This window comes from Bos mutus, chromosome 25, assembly GCF_027580195.1.
Source record: "Bos mutus isolate GX-2022 chromosome 25, NWIPB_WYAK_1.1, whole genome shotgun sequence".
Taxonomy (NCBI): Eukaryota; Metazoa; Chordata; class Mammalia; order Artiodactyla; family Bovidae; genus Bos; species Bos mutus.
Window position 1 is genome coordinate 33,438,351 of NC_091641.1, and position 16,414 is coordinate 33,454,764.

General features: G+C 42.3%; 1 protein-coding gene across 2 annotated transcripts in view; it reads left to right on the forward strand.

Annotated features, from left to right (window-relative positions):
• Positions 1-16,414, forward strand: part of GRIN2A (glutamate ionotropic receptor NMDA type subunit 2A) — a 446,329-nt gene that overhangs the window by 346,770 nt on the left and 83,145 nt on the right. For both annotated transcript variants that reach the window (XM_005889409.2, XM_014476279.2), the window contains exons 5-8: positions 3,598-3,766; positions 3,852-4,005; positions 9,595-9,720; positions 13,333-13,562. In XM_005889409.2, coding sequence (XP_005889471.2) covers positions 3,598-3,766; positions 3,852-4,005; positions 9,595-9,720; positions 13,333-13,562 — 679 coding nt within the window. The remainder of the gene's footprint in view (positions 1-3,597; positions 3,767-3,851; positions 4,006-9,594; positions 9,721-13,332; positions 13,563-16,414) is intronic.

Sequence of the window (16,414 nt, forward strand, 5' to 3'; positions counted from 1 at the left end):
CTCTTTAAGAATTTTCCACAGTTTGTTGTGATCGACACAGTCAAAGGCTTTAGCACAGTCAGTGAGTCAGAAGTTTTTTGGAACTCTTGCTTTTTTGTGATCCAGTGTATGTTGGCAATCTGATCTCTGGTTCCTCTGCCTTTTCTAAATTCAGGTTGGACATCTGGAAGTTCTTGGTTCACATACTGTTGAAGCTTGGCTTGTAGAATTTTGAGCATTACTTTGCTAGCATGTGAGATGAGTGCAATCGTGCGGTCGTTTGAGCATTCTTTGGCATTGCCCTTCTTTGGGTTTAGAATGAAAACTGGTCTTTTCCAGTTCTGTGGCCACTGCTGAGTTTTCCAAATTTGCTGGCTTATTGAGTGCAGCACTTTCACAGCATCATCTTTTAGGATTTGAAATGGCTCAGCTGGAATTCCATCACCTCCACTAGCTTTGTTCATAGTGATACTTCCTAAGGCCCACTTGACTGTACTCCAGGATGTCTGGCTCTAGATGAGTGATCACACCATTATGGTTAGCTGGGTCATTAAGATCTTTTTTGTATAGCTCTGTGTATTCTTGCCACCTCTTCTTAATATCTTCTGCTTCTCTTAGGTCCATACTGTCTCTGTCCTTTATTGTGCCCATCTTTGCATGAAATGTTCCCTTGATATCTCTAATTTTCTTAAAGAGTTCTCTAGTCTTTCCCATTCTATTGTTTTCCTCTATTTCTTTGCATTGATCACTGAGGAAGGCTTTCTTATGTCTACTTGCTATTCTTTGGAACTCTGCATTTAGATGGATATATCTTTCTAACTAAACTGTCAAATCATTGGTGAGAAGAGAGGGAATGTATTTTCAATCACTTATGTGATAGGTACTTTAGATACTTTATTTAATTTTTCCTTAATTACCTACCTTAATTATGCAAGGTAGGTATCAGCTTTCTCCATGTACGAGTATGTGAATCAAAGTCTGTGAATGAAGAGATCCGTCTGAATTTCCATGCTTCTTAAGGGCAGACCCAGGGTTTGAAATTCTGTCTGACTTGCAAGGCACATCCACTGGCCACACTGGGAAATGGTAGAGCCGAGAACTGGTGATTTATTGGATCCCTCTCCCTGTATGTTTTGATGAGCCTCCCTGTCTTCTGGGTAGTGGCGGAGAACGGAGATTCTCAGATGTCCGTGTCGTTGTCACGCCCCCTCCACATACACACAAGGTCTGTGATAGAACCAGTGCAAGTCCCCAGTGTGGTCTGTGTTCACATCATTTCCATGTGAAATCTGACTAGTGCAACTTTCTGCTTGTCTTTTTCACTCCACGTCCCCAGGATCTCGTTCCATGTCTTTACACAGAGTAGCTACTCAGGGGTGCTTGTGGGGTGAAAATACGTCAGTGACCATTGGCATCTAGAATGCACTAAGTGTTAGGGAACTTAGGGAATAATTAGCTTAGAGGCTGACTGAGGTTCCCAGTGAGGTCAAAGAAGCAGTGAGACCCCTATATGGCTGTGACCCTGAACCTTAAACCTTAACTCCTGTCCAGATTGTCCCGGGTGAAGGAAAAGACTGTAACAGAATAAGAGAAGCAGGGAATGAAGGGGATACAGATGGAAAGAGGTGCTAAAGAGGCACTGATGCACAGCCTATAGTGGCCAAAGAGAAAAATAGAGAATTTGATATGGGCATGTTTTTCAAAGAGCCATAGATACCAAGAAGAAAATCATATTTGGACATGCCATTAATTGAATGTACATGCTTCTGTATTTATGGCAGTCGCAACTCCAGCTTGACCCTTTCTGCTCTGAGAAATCAGTGGGGAGAGGAAAGCTCCCTACTTCCTGTTGTATTACAGAATTAAGTCCCCCAACCATCCGTCATCTGTAAATATATGCGGTGTGGCCTCCCCCAGTCCCCAGGCTGAGGGCAGCAGAGCCCGAGCAGGTTATCCAGCCTCAAGGCTGGAGAGTGAGGTCTCTGTGTGGTCCTGGCTGGCAGATGCAAGTCAGTTGAGCAGAACTCAAAAACAGGATGAGAAGGGGCAGTGGTGAAGGGAGTAATTTAGGATAGGTGATCTGTGACCCTGAGATAAAGAAAACACTGGGGGGCGGGGGGAGGTTTTATTCTGCAACTCACTTCCATTACTCAAAGTTAGATTGTCAAATATATCCATATTCTTGGATATAGATGTATACCAATAGTGCTTAATATGTGTGTGTGGTTAGCCAATTATGTATATGGTATATACTCACTCCAGACAATTTGGGAGGGGGGGAACTAAAAATATGAAAAAAGAAAGACATGTCTTACCATTCAAAAATAGCTCTGCTTCCTATTTCATTGTTTTTCCATCCAACTACATCGTAAGCTCATTTGTTTTTATATCGCTTTGACTATTCTGTATGTATCACTGTGTAACCTACTTTTATCATGTGATATAGAAACATAAGTATCTTCCTATTATGCTGTTAGAATTCTGTAAACATCATTTTAGTGCTTCGGCAATAGTTCATTTTAGTAGTTAGATGTACCAGCAATGGAATATTCAGGCAGCGTGTATCCCGTGATACGCATGTGTCAGCATCAGAGCGTCGTGTGAATGGAACGCCCCAGAGCAAGGTGGAACCAAGTGCATTGCCCAGAGAGGTCTTGATCTTCCCACATGACTTGTTTAAATAGTTTTTATTATCAATTCGGAAGACCTCAGTTTCCTCCCCTTTTAAAAGCATTTCTGGTTTTTCTGTGGGTGTCCTTTGAGTATGACTTGGTCAAGTAAATAAAGCACAGTAGCTGGTACGAAGCAACGAGTGTAACCTGGGTAGGTTTCCATAGGTTTTAAGACAGCAATGCCTTCTGTATCTTAATAAGGCTTTTTCCTGATGAAGGGCATTGCTATTTAATAGTGTCACCGTTTACCCTTCCCGCCATGTAGGGAAAATGTTATGAGCCTTCATTTGACATATGACTCAATCAAGAAACATTAAGTCAATAGGCTCAGGCACAGAGTAGACCCCAGGTCTCCTGATTCTTAGCTGAGAATTCCTAGTTTCCTTCAGCAAGGAAAGTGCCTTTCCTAAGGAAGTAAGGCACCCCTTTCTCTCCCCTTTGGTTGCTAACCTCTATCTTTAGTGAAAGAATAAGGCAAAACTCTCCTTGCTCTGATAATTTCATGTCTTCCTCTCCTCCATTTTCCAGTTTTTTTTTTTAATAATTCAGTTTAGATCAGATGACTAAACTGATCTAAAGAGGTTTGATGTCTTACAAGCTTTAAAAAATAAGAGGTAGTAATTCTCATCTGTATAATGGGGATCTGAATACTACCTAATTAAGAGAAACGTCATGAAGATTAATCCAAGAACTAATATAAAGCATTTATCACAGTGCCTAGCAAACAATAAATACTCAATAAACATTATGTGTTGTCACAATTGCTGTCATCATTAAGAACACTTTCTACTTTTGCTGTCATAAACCTACTGCTCGTCCTTGGAAAAGCCACTTCCTCATTTTAAGCCTCAATTTCCCATGTGAAAAATAGCAGAACAGTGTGGGTAATGACCGTGAACACATTTTCCACTACTCATCCTCTACCGTCCTGGGATTTTCTCTATAGCAATTCGACCAATGAAGGCATGAATGTTAAAAAATGCTGCAAGGGGTTCTGCATCGATATCCTCAAGAAGCTTTCCAGAACGGTGAAGTTCACCTATGACCTTTACCTGGTGACCAACGGGAAGCACGGCAAAAAAGTGAACAACGTGTGGAACGGGATGATTGGGGAGGTAAGCCATCTTTTCATCCCCTGGGCCCTCAGGGATGGTGGGAAGGATAGGTAAAGATGGTTCTTTTTTTTGGCCTTCCTTCCAGGTGGTCTACCATCGGGCGGTCATGGCCGTCGGCTCACTCACCATCAACGAGGAACGTTCTGAAGTGGTGGATTTCTCTGTGCCCTTCGTGGAGACAGGAATCAGCGTCATGGTTTCCAGAAGTAACGGCACCGTCTCACCTTCTGCTTTTCTAGGTATGTGAACTTCGTGGCCACGGTTGCCTTCCTGTGAGGAGTCACAGCTCTTCCTTCGTTTGCTCAAATGGCAGGACCAGTTAGGACCTTGTTCAGTTCCATTTAACCACATGAGCACGTTGAAAGTGTCTTGCATTTGAATTATCCCAATTTTACCCCAGTTAACATCTTTCATTTACCTTTAACTTGGAAATAGCCGCTAAAAATACAATCACATATTCAGATACTGCCCTTGATAATCTAGAATATAGATTAGGAGATATATTGCTTAGAGCCTTGAAAGCATTTAAAAAATAAACCTGTCGGCCCACAGTTAATTTAAGTCAGCTCATAAACTTTTATTTAGCAGCCACATACCCATCCTCCATCCCTCATTAGAATGACAGTCATTTATTTACTGAATGTGAGAGTAAGAATAATGATGACCATGTGATGATTTATACCAGGACTCCGACAAACAAAACAGAAGCAGTCTGAAGAGGATATACCATTTTAAAATTAATGGGATCATATTTTAAATGTGACTACCCTTTAGGCTGAATGGCATATAAGGGAGGAAATTCTTCTTACTCTCCTTTTAACTACCTCATACATTTATATTTTTACACTAAAGGTTTGTACTTTTTAAACCAAGGTAGTTCAAATTTTTTTTTTTTTTATCATCTAGTTTTCTTTAGCACCTATGCATTCGGTAGCCTGGTTGGTGTAGATGAAGCTGCATGGGACGTAGCCAAGCATTTTAATTTTTTCTTTAAAGGAAATCATTGTGCTGAATGTTTTGTCATCATAAATAGGTTTTGAGAGTGGCTGTCTTAAAGATCATAGGGTTCAGATTAACTTCCCCTGGGCATTCCCATATAACCTTCCAAATCTGGCAAGGTTGAGACAAACACTGATGCCCTAGAAGAAAACTGCATGAGAAAGAGAACACAGATTAGGGTCCAGTGGGCTTCCCCAGTGATTCACACAGTAAAGAATCCGCCTGCAGTGCAGGAGACCTGGGTTCGATCCCTGGGTCGAGAAGATTCTCTGGAGAAGGGCATGGCTACCCACTCCAGTATTCTTGCCTGGAGAATTCCATGGACAGAGGAGTCTGGTGGGCTACAGTCCATGGGATCACAAAGAGTTGAACATGACTGAGTGACTAACACTTTTTCACTTTCTGATATGGCTAGTGATGCCCGTATCTTAATAAAGGAGCCTCACTGTATCATGAAAAATACTACTCACTAACATCGACGACATGAGCAGACTGTTCGTAGTTATCAGATATACTTTCACATTAGTCACCCCTAATCATTTTCTCACTACTCCTGTTGGATCCTTTAACGGAAATCTTTGGCCCTAGAAGTTAAGAAAGGGTTGGAGGAAGGGATTTCATGAAAGAAATGGAAAGAGATCTGTTTCTTATCACAAACTATCCACTCATCTCCTTAGTGAGCTACAGAGAAATTTTGATCCACTTCAATCAAAGAGGGAAAAAAAATATATCAACTGACTTGTCTTTTAAATATGGGTCACTGATATTGAATCTGGCCTCAACCCAGTTTCCCTAGATTTTTATCTTTACCTGCATTAGTAGAACATTTCTGTAAAAGTCAAGTATTTTTGCTCAATTTAAATAAACCTCTTTTCCACCCCACTCTTCCTACTACACCTTAAAAGATAAAATAAATTGTAAGCAGAGGAATCTGTTTTCAATGCTGTTTTTACACAGTAGGCTTAATATTCTTCCTAGTCACCAAATTGCATCCCTATTTGATTGACTTGCACCCCCTCATTTACGGTCATTATCTGCAGGTTTTGAAAGTCATAATGAACCATTCTAAGCTACATTTTTCCATTCACTGGCTCAGTCATCTGGAAGAGCCAAACATTCGCAATCTGATTGCATTGCTCTTCATTACTTCCTATTCTCTCTCCTCCGAAAACTCCATTAACTCACATCGGAAACACTTGTAGGTAATGCTTCTGAGCTTTTGTGTGAAAATGTAACCAGTGACTCTTCAAGGACAAAGATGACATCTCTCCCAGTGTTTCCATTCAGTTAGCTCTAAAGACTTCCCAAGAAGGTTAGCATCTTTGATCCACAGACATACTGAGCTGGAGTCTCTTCTGGATTAAAGTTCCTTCCAGACAGATGTTGAGTCTGTTTTAAGCCAGTAGAGAGTGTAATCCAGAGCTATCTCAAAATATTTCTGGGTCACATCATAGACCCGACAGATGGCAGCTCACGACTGCTCTGTGTGCTCAGCCACTCAGTCAAGTCCGACTCTTTGCGGCCCCATGGGCTGTAGCCGCCAGGCTCCTCTGCCCATGGCATTCTCCAGGCAAGAATACTGGAGTGGTTTGCCTACACCAGGGATTAAGGATCAAACCTACATCTCTTGCATCTCCTGCATTGGCAGGCGGATTCTTTACCACTAGTGCCACCTGGGAAGCCCCACCATTGTTCTAATGATTTGCTTTGTTGTGGTGTGTGAGTGTGTGTGTGTGGTGTCTGGAAATAGCCATCCTCCTGGGTACCTGAAACCAGAATTCTACAGCAGAATCTGTCATGCTCATTAGTCAAGTGACAGATGTCATCACTTCGAAGTGAGAAAACATCTGGGATAAGCTGTTTGATCATTTTCCATCTGATTTTCTGAACAGTTAGTGATTGGGACATATCAGGTGCCCAGTGAAGTTCACTGCAGTCTTTCAGATTCTGCCCTGTGAGTACAAGAATTCAGGGAGGATTTCCCCTAATATTTTTAATAATGTCCTCATTACCCTCAGAGAAAAGGAGTTATCAGATTAATAAGTATGCATGTTTTAAACTGAGCTTCCCTGGTGGCTGAGTGGGAAAGAATGTGCCTGTAATGCAGGAGGTGAGGGTTCAATCCCTCGGCCAGGAAGATCCCCTGGAGAAAGAAATGGAAACCCACTACAGTATTCTTGCCCAGAGAATCCCATGAACAGAGGAACCTGGCAGGCTACAGCCCATGGGGTTGCAAAGAATTGGACATGACTTAGTGACTGAGCACATGCACGGTTATATAATGAAGGTCCCATAAAAATCCAAAGGGACAGCTACTAGGTTGCTGAGCATGTGAAAGTATGGGGAGAGCAGTGTGCCTGGAGAGGGCATAGAAACTCCATGCTCTTTCCCCAAACCTTCTCCTCTATATCTTTCCATCCGGCTGTTGATTCATACCTTTTAACATTCTTTGTGATTAATGGGTAAATATACTGAGTAAACTAGTTTCTTGAGTTTTGTGAGACGCTTCAGTGAGTTTTGTGAGACGTCTTAGCGAATAAACACCAACGTTTTAAACTAGTTAAACTAGTAGTCCTTTTTCAGGACCCTGGACAGCACCCCACCACACCCACCACCCTAAATTCTGGCTTTAACCATGGAACCAAGCAGCTATTCCATTTAATGTGTTATGTGTATACAGTGTTCAAGGGCTTCCCTGATGGCTCAGTGGTAAAGAATCTTCCTGCAATACAGAAGATTCAGGTTCGATCTCTGGGTCGGGAAGATCCCCTAGAGGAGGGCATGGTTCCCCACTCCAGTATTCTTGCCTGGAAAATCCCATGGAGAGAGGAGCCTGGCAGGCTACAGCCCATGGGGTCACACAGAGTCGGGGAAAACTGAAGCAACTGAGTATACACAGTGCAAAACACACCACCAAATACTTTACATGTATATGCTCCTTTACTCATTACAGTGATTCTCCTCTGGTAAGATACACTATGCCATCAGCACATCCAGCTTGGAGAATTACTGTAACATCTCTATTCTTGAATATTAAGTAATTTTTAACCTCCTAATTTTCCATTTATGTCTCTTCCTTTTTGAATAAACCTCATTACCAAATTGCTATGATTTCAGGGACATGATGTTATTTGTACTCAAGTTAAAAATAAGATACATTTCAGTTACAGTCTTATTAATTTCTTTGAGCTCATTTTGTATATTTAAGTTATATGTAAGTTATGTTTGTACCTATTGCTTCTTAACATATTTGCGCTATCAAACTGCATTACAAATTATCCCTTCAGGTTTTAAAATTATTCAATATAGTCAAAGCTTCAGACATATTAACTTTTTATTATATATTATAAGCTCATTACATTGGAATTTGTGATGACCTGTGTTAAGTAATCACAGACTTTAATAAAATGGTGGCCTGCTCTCAGCCTAGTTCTTTATTATTATTACAAGCTTCATCAGAAAAAAAATTCAAAAATAATAAAATGTCTATTACTCCAGAGGTATTACTGTGCTTTTTATATTTTATTCTTAGAAAATATTTGCTCATGATGAAAAAATTCTAAGTTTCTTGGTGTCCAAGGGCAGTTTTTCCCCAAATGTGATCAGGTGGAGCTATGTTCATTTAAAAAATGTTATTCTCAGTTGATTTTCTAGCAAATCTATGTCATACATGGATAAAATGGCTCCATTCAGCTCAGTTTCATATTCTTGATCAGTTTTAATAAAAACGTTAATTTATTTTACATAATATCTCCTACCTTTCTAAAGTGATCTGAGATTTAGAACCCTGTGTCTCGCCCTATCCTTCTGAGACACCCACACGAAAATGAACTGATGAAAACTATTTTTAGGGGAAATAACCATCCATCCATCTACTACCTCATTGCCTCTATCTTTAAGCGATGCGTTCTCATTGAATTATCGTGTGACTGTAATATCCTCAAATGACTTTTCAATTGCATTGAATCCCATTACCAACCTCAACAAGATTTTTGAATTGTAGAGCTCTCATCTGTCTGAAGCAGAAGGTAAAGGAAGAGGGTAATAGCAGAGGGGGCAGACTATGACTTTCCAATATTCTTGTCACGCCCATAATTTTATAACCTTTTCTTGCAGGTTATAATTCTCCCTTTACTTCTGGGATTCCCCACACATCATCCCTCCAGCGTGTTAAGATAAAAATGAAAATAAAACTCCTGCTGGTTTGCAGAAGCGTTATGGTTGACTGTTCGAGTCTAGCCTTGTTTCTCTTTAACTTTGGTTCCCTGGATGATGCTATAATTACCTATGACCCTATGGCTTCTTTATTTGCATTTTAACTTTCTCCCTTGGTTTTATCATTCTATTTTGTTTTTATTATCCTTGACCTGGTTTGTAAAATGTCATATGCTCTTCTCTATTTTTATCCTATTGTATGCAGTCTTATAAAATACCCCAAGTGTTTTGTAGAGTAGAGAATGATTTATATGTATGAATAAGTGATGACAAGGGCTTCCCAGGTGTCTCAGTGGTAAAGAATCTGCCTGCCAATGCAGGAGATGCAGGTTCAATCCCTGGGTCAGGAAGATCCCCTGGAGGAGGAAATGACAACCCACTCCAGCATTCTTGCCTGGAGAATCCCATGGATAGAGGAGCCTAGTGGGCTACAGCTCATGGGGTCACCAAGCCTCAAGCAGGACACAATGACAACTTCTTTTGAAAGATAAAATTCATACCAGAGTGGGTTTCTCAGTGAATCTGAAAATGGACCTCTAGGCTTCCTGCTTGCCCAGGTTGTGAGGAGGAGTAACTGATCACGTCTCCATCCCTCTGGCCTCTTTTATCTGCAGAACCATTCAGCGCCTCCGTCTGGGTGATGATGTTTGTGATGCTGCTCATTGTCTCAGCCATAGCTGTCTTCGTCTTTGAATACTTCAGTCCTGTTGGATACAACAGAAACCTAGCCAAAGGGAAAGGTGAGCCTGCCTTCATATGCATGATTCAAAGTTAATGCCGTTTAATTGACTTTCAGTGAAGATTTCAGATTTAGAACACATGATCCTACACTGCCTTGCTATCCCATCATATTAATGATACTGTGTCATTAATTCTACATGCAATGCCATCCAGGTACGGGTTAGTCCCTTCAACTGAAAAGAAGGACAAGACGTAAAACATGAGACATTTTTAAGCTTGCTATAATGTGGAGTCAGTAGTTGTTAGGTAAATACTGCTGGTATTTGTTGAGAAAGCTTATTTGAAGCAGTTTTTTCTGGCAATTAGCTTTCAAAATGTGCATCAAAAGAAATGTTAAAACCACTATTGAGTCTCAACTTCAGTCTATGCAAAGAAAATGGTTTTATAGAATCTGGGTTAAGAACATTCTCTAAACTTCTGAATTGTGCTCGCATTCATTTGATGATAAATATAATGATAAAATGGTGATTTTCCCTGGTTACATTTTCCTCTTGAAAATGCCTGACTTTAGTGCATTAGTACTTGATAAAGTGGCAATCAGTAAGCAGAAAATTGAATTGGGATGCATTCATTGGCTATAATTTATTAAGAGGCTCACACCTGAGTCTTATGCATAAACACATCACACAATTTTGAGTGAATTTTTCTCAATGCACAACACATTCTAAGTAAATGGTATCAGAAGGATGCCAAGACCAAATCTGTTTCCTGAAAAATGACTTTAGATGATGGAAGATAGCAGATCTTCAAGGTACAGTTATTAAAAAACAAGGCACTTTGCCATATGTTCTTTCCACTAGGAAGATTCAGTGTTGAAAACAGCCAACAGGTCATGGGGATCTCTTGGGAACTCAGTTTTATTGAAGTCCTCCCCTTCTTAACCATTGAAGAGTGGTGATTACCACATAAATCACCTCCCATCAACCAAACAGAGTAAAAATACTCTAAATAATCATGTTGTATTTAAGTGGGAGAGTTGCCAGTCTTTCACTAAACAGGTGATGTAATTAACCTAGTAAGAAGCTTTCCAACAGTCTGGGTCCTGAGGCAGTTTTCTATGGGTGATAATACTGCAGGAGAGTAGATGTTTATGTTTGCAAAATCAGAGTTTGTGTTGTGTGTGAATTCGTGCGTTTATTTGATGATTATTTATTGAGTGCCCGGTACTGGAGCAGGAGGGTAATGTGATAAATTGGATAGAGAGTTCCTGACCCTTGGGGAACTGATAATTTAGTTGTGGAGATAATATGTCAACTGCATACATGAATAATCACAGATTGTAGTTAATTTCAAGAAGACGGGGGAAAAAATTATGGGATTTGAGCACATCTTAAATGTGATGATCAAGAAGGACAGAGCTTCAGGAAGGGATGATGCTTGAGTTGAGACCTGAAGGATGAGGATTCCAACCTATGGAAAACTGAGGGAAAAGCCTTCTATGCAGGCTTTGTAAAGTCTTGTATCTTAGCAGATACAAAGTCTTTGGCACAGGATCAATCTTGACCTGCCCAAGAAACAGAAAAGACCTAAGTGAGGTAGACAGTGGTATAAGACAAAGTCAGTGGTAAGCATTTCAGACTTTCTTCAAAATACAGTGGCAGGGAAAAGGCAGAATACATACCTGTATAGTGCATAAAGGTCAGTTTCTATCCATCAAAATTATTATCTGTCAATATAAGCTGCCCAGTTCATGGGGTCACAGAGTCGGACACAACTGAGCGAGTGAAGAACAACATTCTATCGAGATGATGTAGAAAGAGGGAGACTAGTTAAGGAAGGTGCTGTAGGTTTCCAAGAGAAAGAATTACAGTGGTTTGGGCTTGGACGGAGATGATGGAGATGGAGGTGAATGGACATGTTTGAAATGTATTTTGGAAGATGTTAATAAAAAACTACCCAAAGGCCATCATGTACAATACATTCTCCTTTGGCCAGAGCACACACTGTTGTGAAGGAAGGAATCTAGTGTGCAAATTCCCCAGCCTTTCCGTCACCTGGAGGCTTTTTGTTTTCTGCTCATCCACATGTAGAAACTCTCAGGAAATGACAGCTACTTATTTCCTTGCACAAAATAGGTTTTTGTTACATTTCAGTCCTTTGGTGGGGGGGAATTATATGATTCAGGAATTATATTAATCAGGAATTCCTAAATGTCTCAGACAGCTACCCTGCAACTGCCCATTTCTGATTCCCAAATAGATATCACTTCTGATCATCAGGCAACCCTAATAAAATTAAGTAGTTCATGGAGTTGACTGGATCGACTCTAATTATTTTTTGCAGAGTTCTCAGCCTCTTGGGTATAAGCCCAGAAGCTCATAAAATGAGGCAAAGAGAAAGCAGAGAGCTTGAGGTTGAGGATAATAGAATTAGTTGCCTTCTCTTTAATGTGCTGTATATGGATATTGTAAGTATTGCTGTAGCCTGAGTTTGCCCTCCATGTACAGAAAGCCTGCTTCCTAGTTAGGCTGTCTGCCCAGAACTTCATAACTTCCATCAATCTGGATTCACTTCTGCCTCTTATTTATTGCCCACTCCACGTGCATCGCCAACTGAAGTCTAAGTAGATCATTTTTTCATATCTTCATTTACTTAAATGACATAAAAATTAACCTTCTGTTAAAGGAAGACTCTTTTCCCCATGAAATGAGGGCATAAATTGAGTTTTTTTCTCCTTTGCACAAAAACAGCTTGAAAGCTCTAACATGTGTGTTTTACAGCCTGCATATTCTCCTCCCCAATAAATTCTGGCATATTGTTCTGCCTCTTTAGTTAAGTCTGTTGCAAGGAACACTTAAGAATCTTAAGAATACACAGAGGGAGAAGAAGTGCTGTGATATCAGAGTTCATTTTCAATGACCCTGCAACCAAATGTCTCCCATCTGTGAAGTGTTAGGAGAATTAGGCGCTATTGTTTGGTTCCTTAATGTCTCCATTTGGAGAGCGTTTTAGTTTGGTTTAATTTCTACATTGTGCACATCTTACATCTGAGTTTGAACAGGAGCCATTGCTAGGGACAATCAGATTAGAATATCAAACATCAGTCCCTCTGAATTGCATGGTTCTTATACAATATCACAACCCATGCATACCGAATCAGCCCACAGGCACGTGTTTTTTTGGTAAGGCCATCCGTGTACCCACCAAAAGGAAGTCAAATTAAATCCACATTTAAAACAGGTCATAACACTACTTCTAATTCAAGCCTGAATTTTCATAACCATTTTCTCTTCCTTCTTTCCTTCCTCCCTCCCTCTATTCCTTCATTCTTTCCTCCTTCCTTTGTAAATTTCTTTCTTCACTTCCTCCTTCCTTCCTTTCTTTCTTGCTTCTTCCCTTCCTTCTTCTCTCCCTCCTCTACCTCCCTCCCTTCCTCTCTGTCTGTCTTCCTTTCTTTCCTTTTCTTTTAAGATATGTGGCAAAAAGTCAGCAATACAGAAATGTGGGAAGAACGCTAATTTTTAGAGAAAAAAAGAACTCGTGGCTGTGGTCCCAGGACAGTGATGAGATACACTTGTCTTCTGACAGCCTTCAGGGTTGCTGGGGCCAGTGCATGCTCCCAAGTGTGTGTTTTGAGGATGCGCTGAGAATGTCCTTCCTGTCATTTGCAGCACCCCATGGGCCTTCTTTTACAATTGGAAAAGCTATTTGGCTCCTCTGGGGCCTGGTGTTCAACAACTCCGTGCCTGTCCAGAATCCTAAAGGGACCACCAGCAAGATCATGGTGTCCGTGTGGGCCTTCTTTGCCGTCATCTTCCTGGCCAGCTACACAGCCAACCTGGCTGCCTTCATGATCCAGGAGGAGTTCGTGGACCAAGTGACTGGCCTCAGTGACAAAAAGGTAAGGTCACTTTGCTTTCATCTCTGCCTGAGGAGTTGATGTTAAGTGTTCCCTGCTCAGAGGATGTTTTCCAGTGAGTTTTCCAAGAGCCAACTGAGGGCAGGAGGAGAGGGGGGCTACTAGGGATGAGATGGTTGGATGGCATCACCGACTCAATGGACCTGAGTTTGAGGAAACTACGGGAGATGGTAAAGGACAGGGAAGCCTGGCATGCTGCAGTCCATGGGGTTGCAAAAAGTTGAACATGACTGAGTGACTGAACAATAGAGGAAGTAAATCAGACTCCCATCACCCAAATCATCAACTCAAAAGCACAAACCTAGGGGGATTTTCTTTTCCTCTTAACTCCATTGGGCATATTTTGAAAGTTTTCAGGAACAAAAGCTTAAGTTTAGCTCTCCTAAGTCTTAAAAAGTCCAGATCTAATTTGGGAATGTAGTTTCCCCCATTATCACCCCTCATATTTACATGATTGTGTTCATGATGCTTTCTGAGCTCTGTGACTCATGTCACAGCTTAGGGCAGAGGCTTCCCTGGTAGCTCAGACAGTAAAGTGTCTGCCTGCAATGTGAGAGACCTGGGTTTGATCCCTGAATCGGGAAGATCCCCTGGAGAAGGAAATGGCAGCCCACTCCAGTACTTTTGCCTGGAAAATTCCATGGACAGAGAAGCCTGGTGGGCTACAGTCCATGGGATCGCAAAGAGTCGGATACGACTGAGCAACTTCACTCATCTTGTCGTGGAGAGGATGATGGTGAGGAAAACCCATTAACCTTGGACCAGGAGAATCTTGGGTGAAGCTCTCAGCTATAGGTACCTCCTAGTTTTGTGACTTTATATGAGTCTCTCATGCTCCTTGCCTTGGATTCTTCATTTCTGCCTTGAAAACAAAAGTCCTCTCTAAGCCCTGCACGCATGCTCAGTCGTGTCTGATTCTTTGTGACCTGACTGTTGCCTGGTGAGGGACAGGCTGTTGCCCGGTGAGGACAGACAGGCTCCTCTGTCCATGGGATTCTCCAGGCAAGAATACTGGAACAGGTAGCCATTTACTCCTCCAGGGGATCTTCCTGGCTCAGGGATCGAACCCAAGTCTCCAGCACTGGCAGGCAGATTCTTTACTGCTGAGCAACCAGCGAAGCCCTTCTCTGAGCCCTGCTCGGATACGAAACTGACAGCTCCTTTTCACCACGTAACCAATCAGCCCATCACCAGCACTCCTGACTCACCTGAAATTTCTTCAAGGGATGCAAAAGGAATACAGGGCCGATTTTTCACTTCCCACCAGTTCCGTTTACTCAGACACAGCTCGGGCCTCCCTCGTGTGTGTCTGTGCTTCCCACCACCAGGGAGACAGGAATGTTAACACCTGCTCTCTCCGTTCCCCAGTGCCATGTAACGAGGGCTGTGGGGAGTGAGTAGCTACTCAGAAATGCACAGGGAGGAAGAAAGGAGGTAAACTGGGTACGTCCTTCTATTGAAATTTTAGTCTCAGGAAGCAGACCCTGACGTGCTAAGCTCAGCAGCATGGGGACTTGCTGCGTTGCAAAGATTTTCTGTCTTGTGTGCGAGTATAATTTGTCTCTTTATAAAATCTCACTATCATGTCTTGTTGGCATAAGGCTACATATATCCTTTCAGCATTCATCAGCAGACCACTGAATAGAAAATCAGCCCATGAAGAGCCTTTAACAGCTTATCCGTGACTTACAGGGTGGTTGAACAAAGTGCAGAGAGGCCTGTCGTCAGAGAGACGGTGGGGGGCGGGTGCTGGGGTGAGTCACCTTCACAGAGGCACCATCACCCTCGGGGGTCCTTGGCCTCCCTGATGGCTCCCCATCAGAAATGCCTCTTGAGTGAATGCCACTGTCCTCATCGTGGTGACCACGCCCTGCGCTTGCTGGCCCATCCGCATGTGTCCCCTCCCTCTGGCTTGCGGAGGCCCCCTCTCTGTCCCTTAGGCATCCAAGTGTTTCCACCACAGTGCCCTTGCACTTCTCAGGTCCTCTGCCTGGAATGTTCTTCCCCCTTTATTCTCGTGGACGACTCCTCCTGGACTTCCAGGTTTTAGGGGAACTACCACCTCTTGGGAGAATCTTCCTGGTCACCGTGGTCAACTTGGCAGCCTGGGCTTGTGCTCCTGTGAAACTTAAATTCCGATAGGAAGAAATAAACAGCACCTGAGTAAATGTAACGGACAAGGAAATTCCGGGCAGGAGTAAGTGCTGTAAAGGAGAGAACACTGATGAGATTAAAATAGACTTGGGGGGAGGGGGCGACAGGGTTCTGTGGCACTGAGTGGATGCCCAACGCACGCTTGCTAACTGAGTGAGAAAGGCATGGTGGGTTGGGCCTGCAGGCACCCACCTGGGGCTCCTTGGATCCCTTTCCCGACTCTGTGCCCAGCCTCACCTTTGCTGATGAAGGCTCAGGGACCCTCAGAGAGCAATTATCTTGCAGCAGCAAAACAGTGGATGCCTGGATATTATTGTTGTTGTTCAATCGCTAAGTCATGTCTGACTCCTTGTGACCCCATGGACTGTAGCACACCAGGGTTCCCTGTCCTTCACCATCTCCTGGAATTTGCTCAAACTCGTGTCCATCGGGTCTGTGATGCCATCCAAGCATCTCTTCCTCTATCACCCACTTCTCCTCCTGCCCTCAGTCTTTCCCAGCATCAAGGACTTTTCTAGTGAGTTGGCTCTTCATATCAGGTGGCCAAAGTATCAGAGCTTTAACATTAGCATCAGTCCTTCCAATAAATATTCAGGGTTGATTTCCTTTAGGATTGACTGGTTTGATCTCCTTGCAGTCTGATGGACTCTCAAGAGTCTTCTCCAGCACCACAGTTAGAA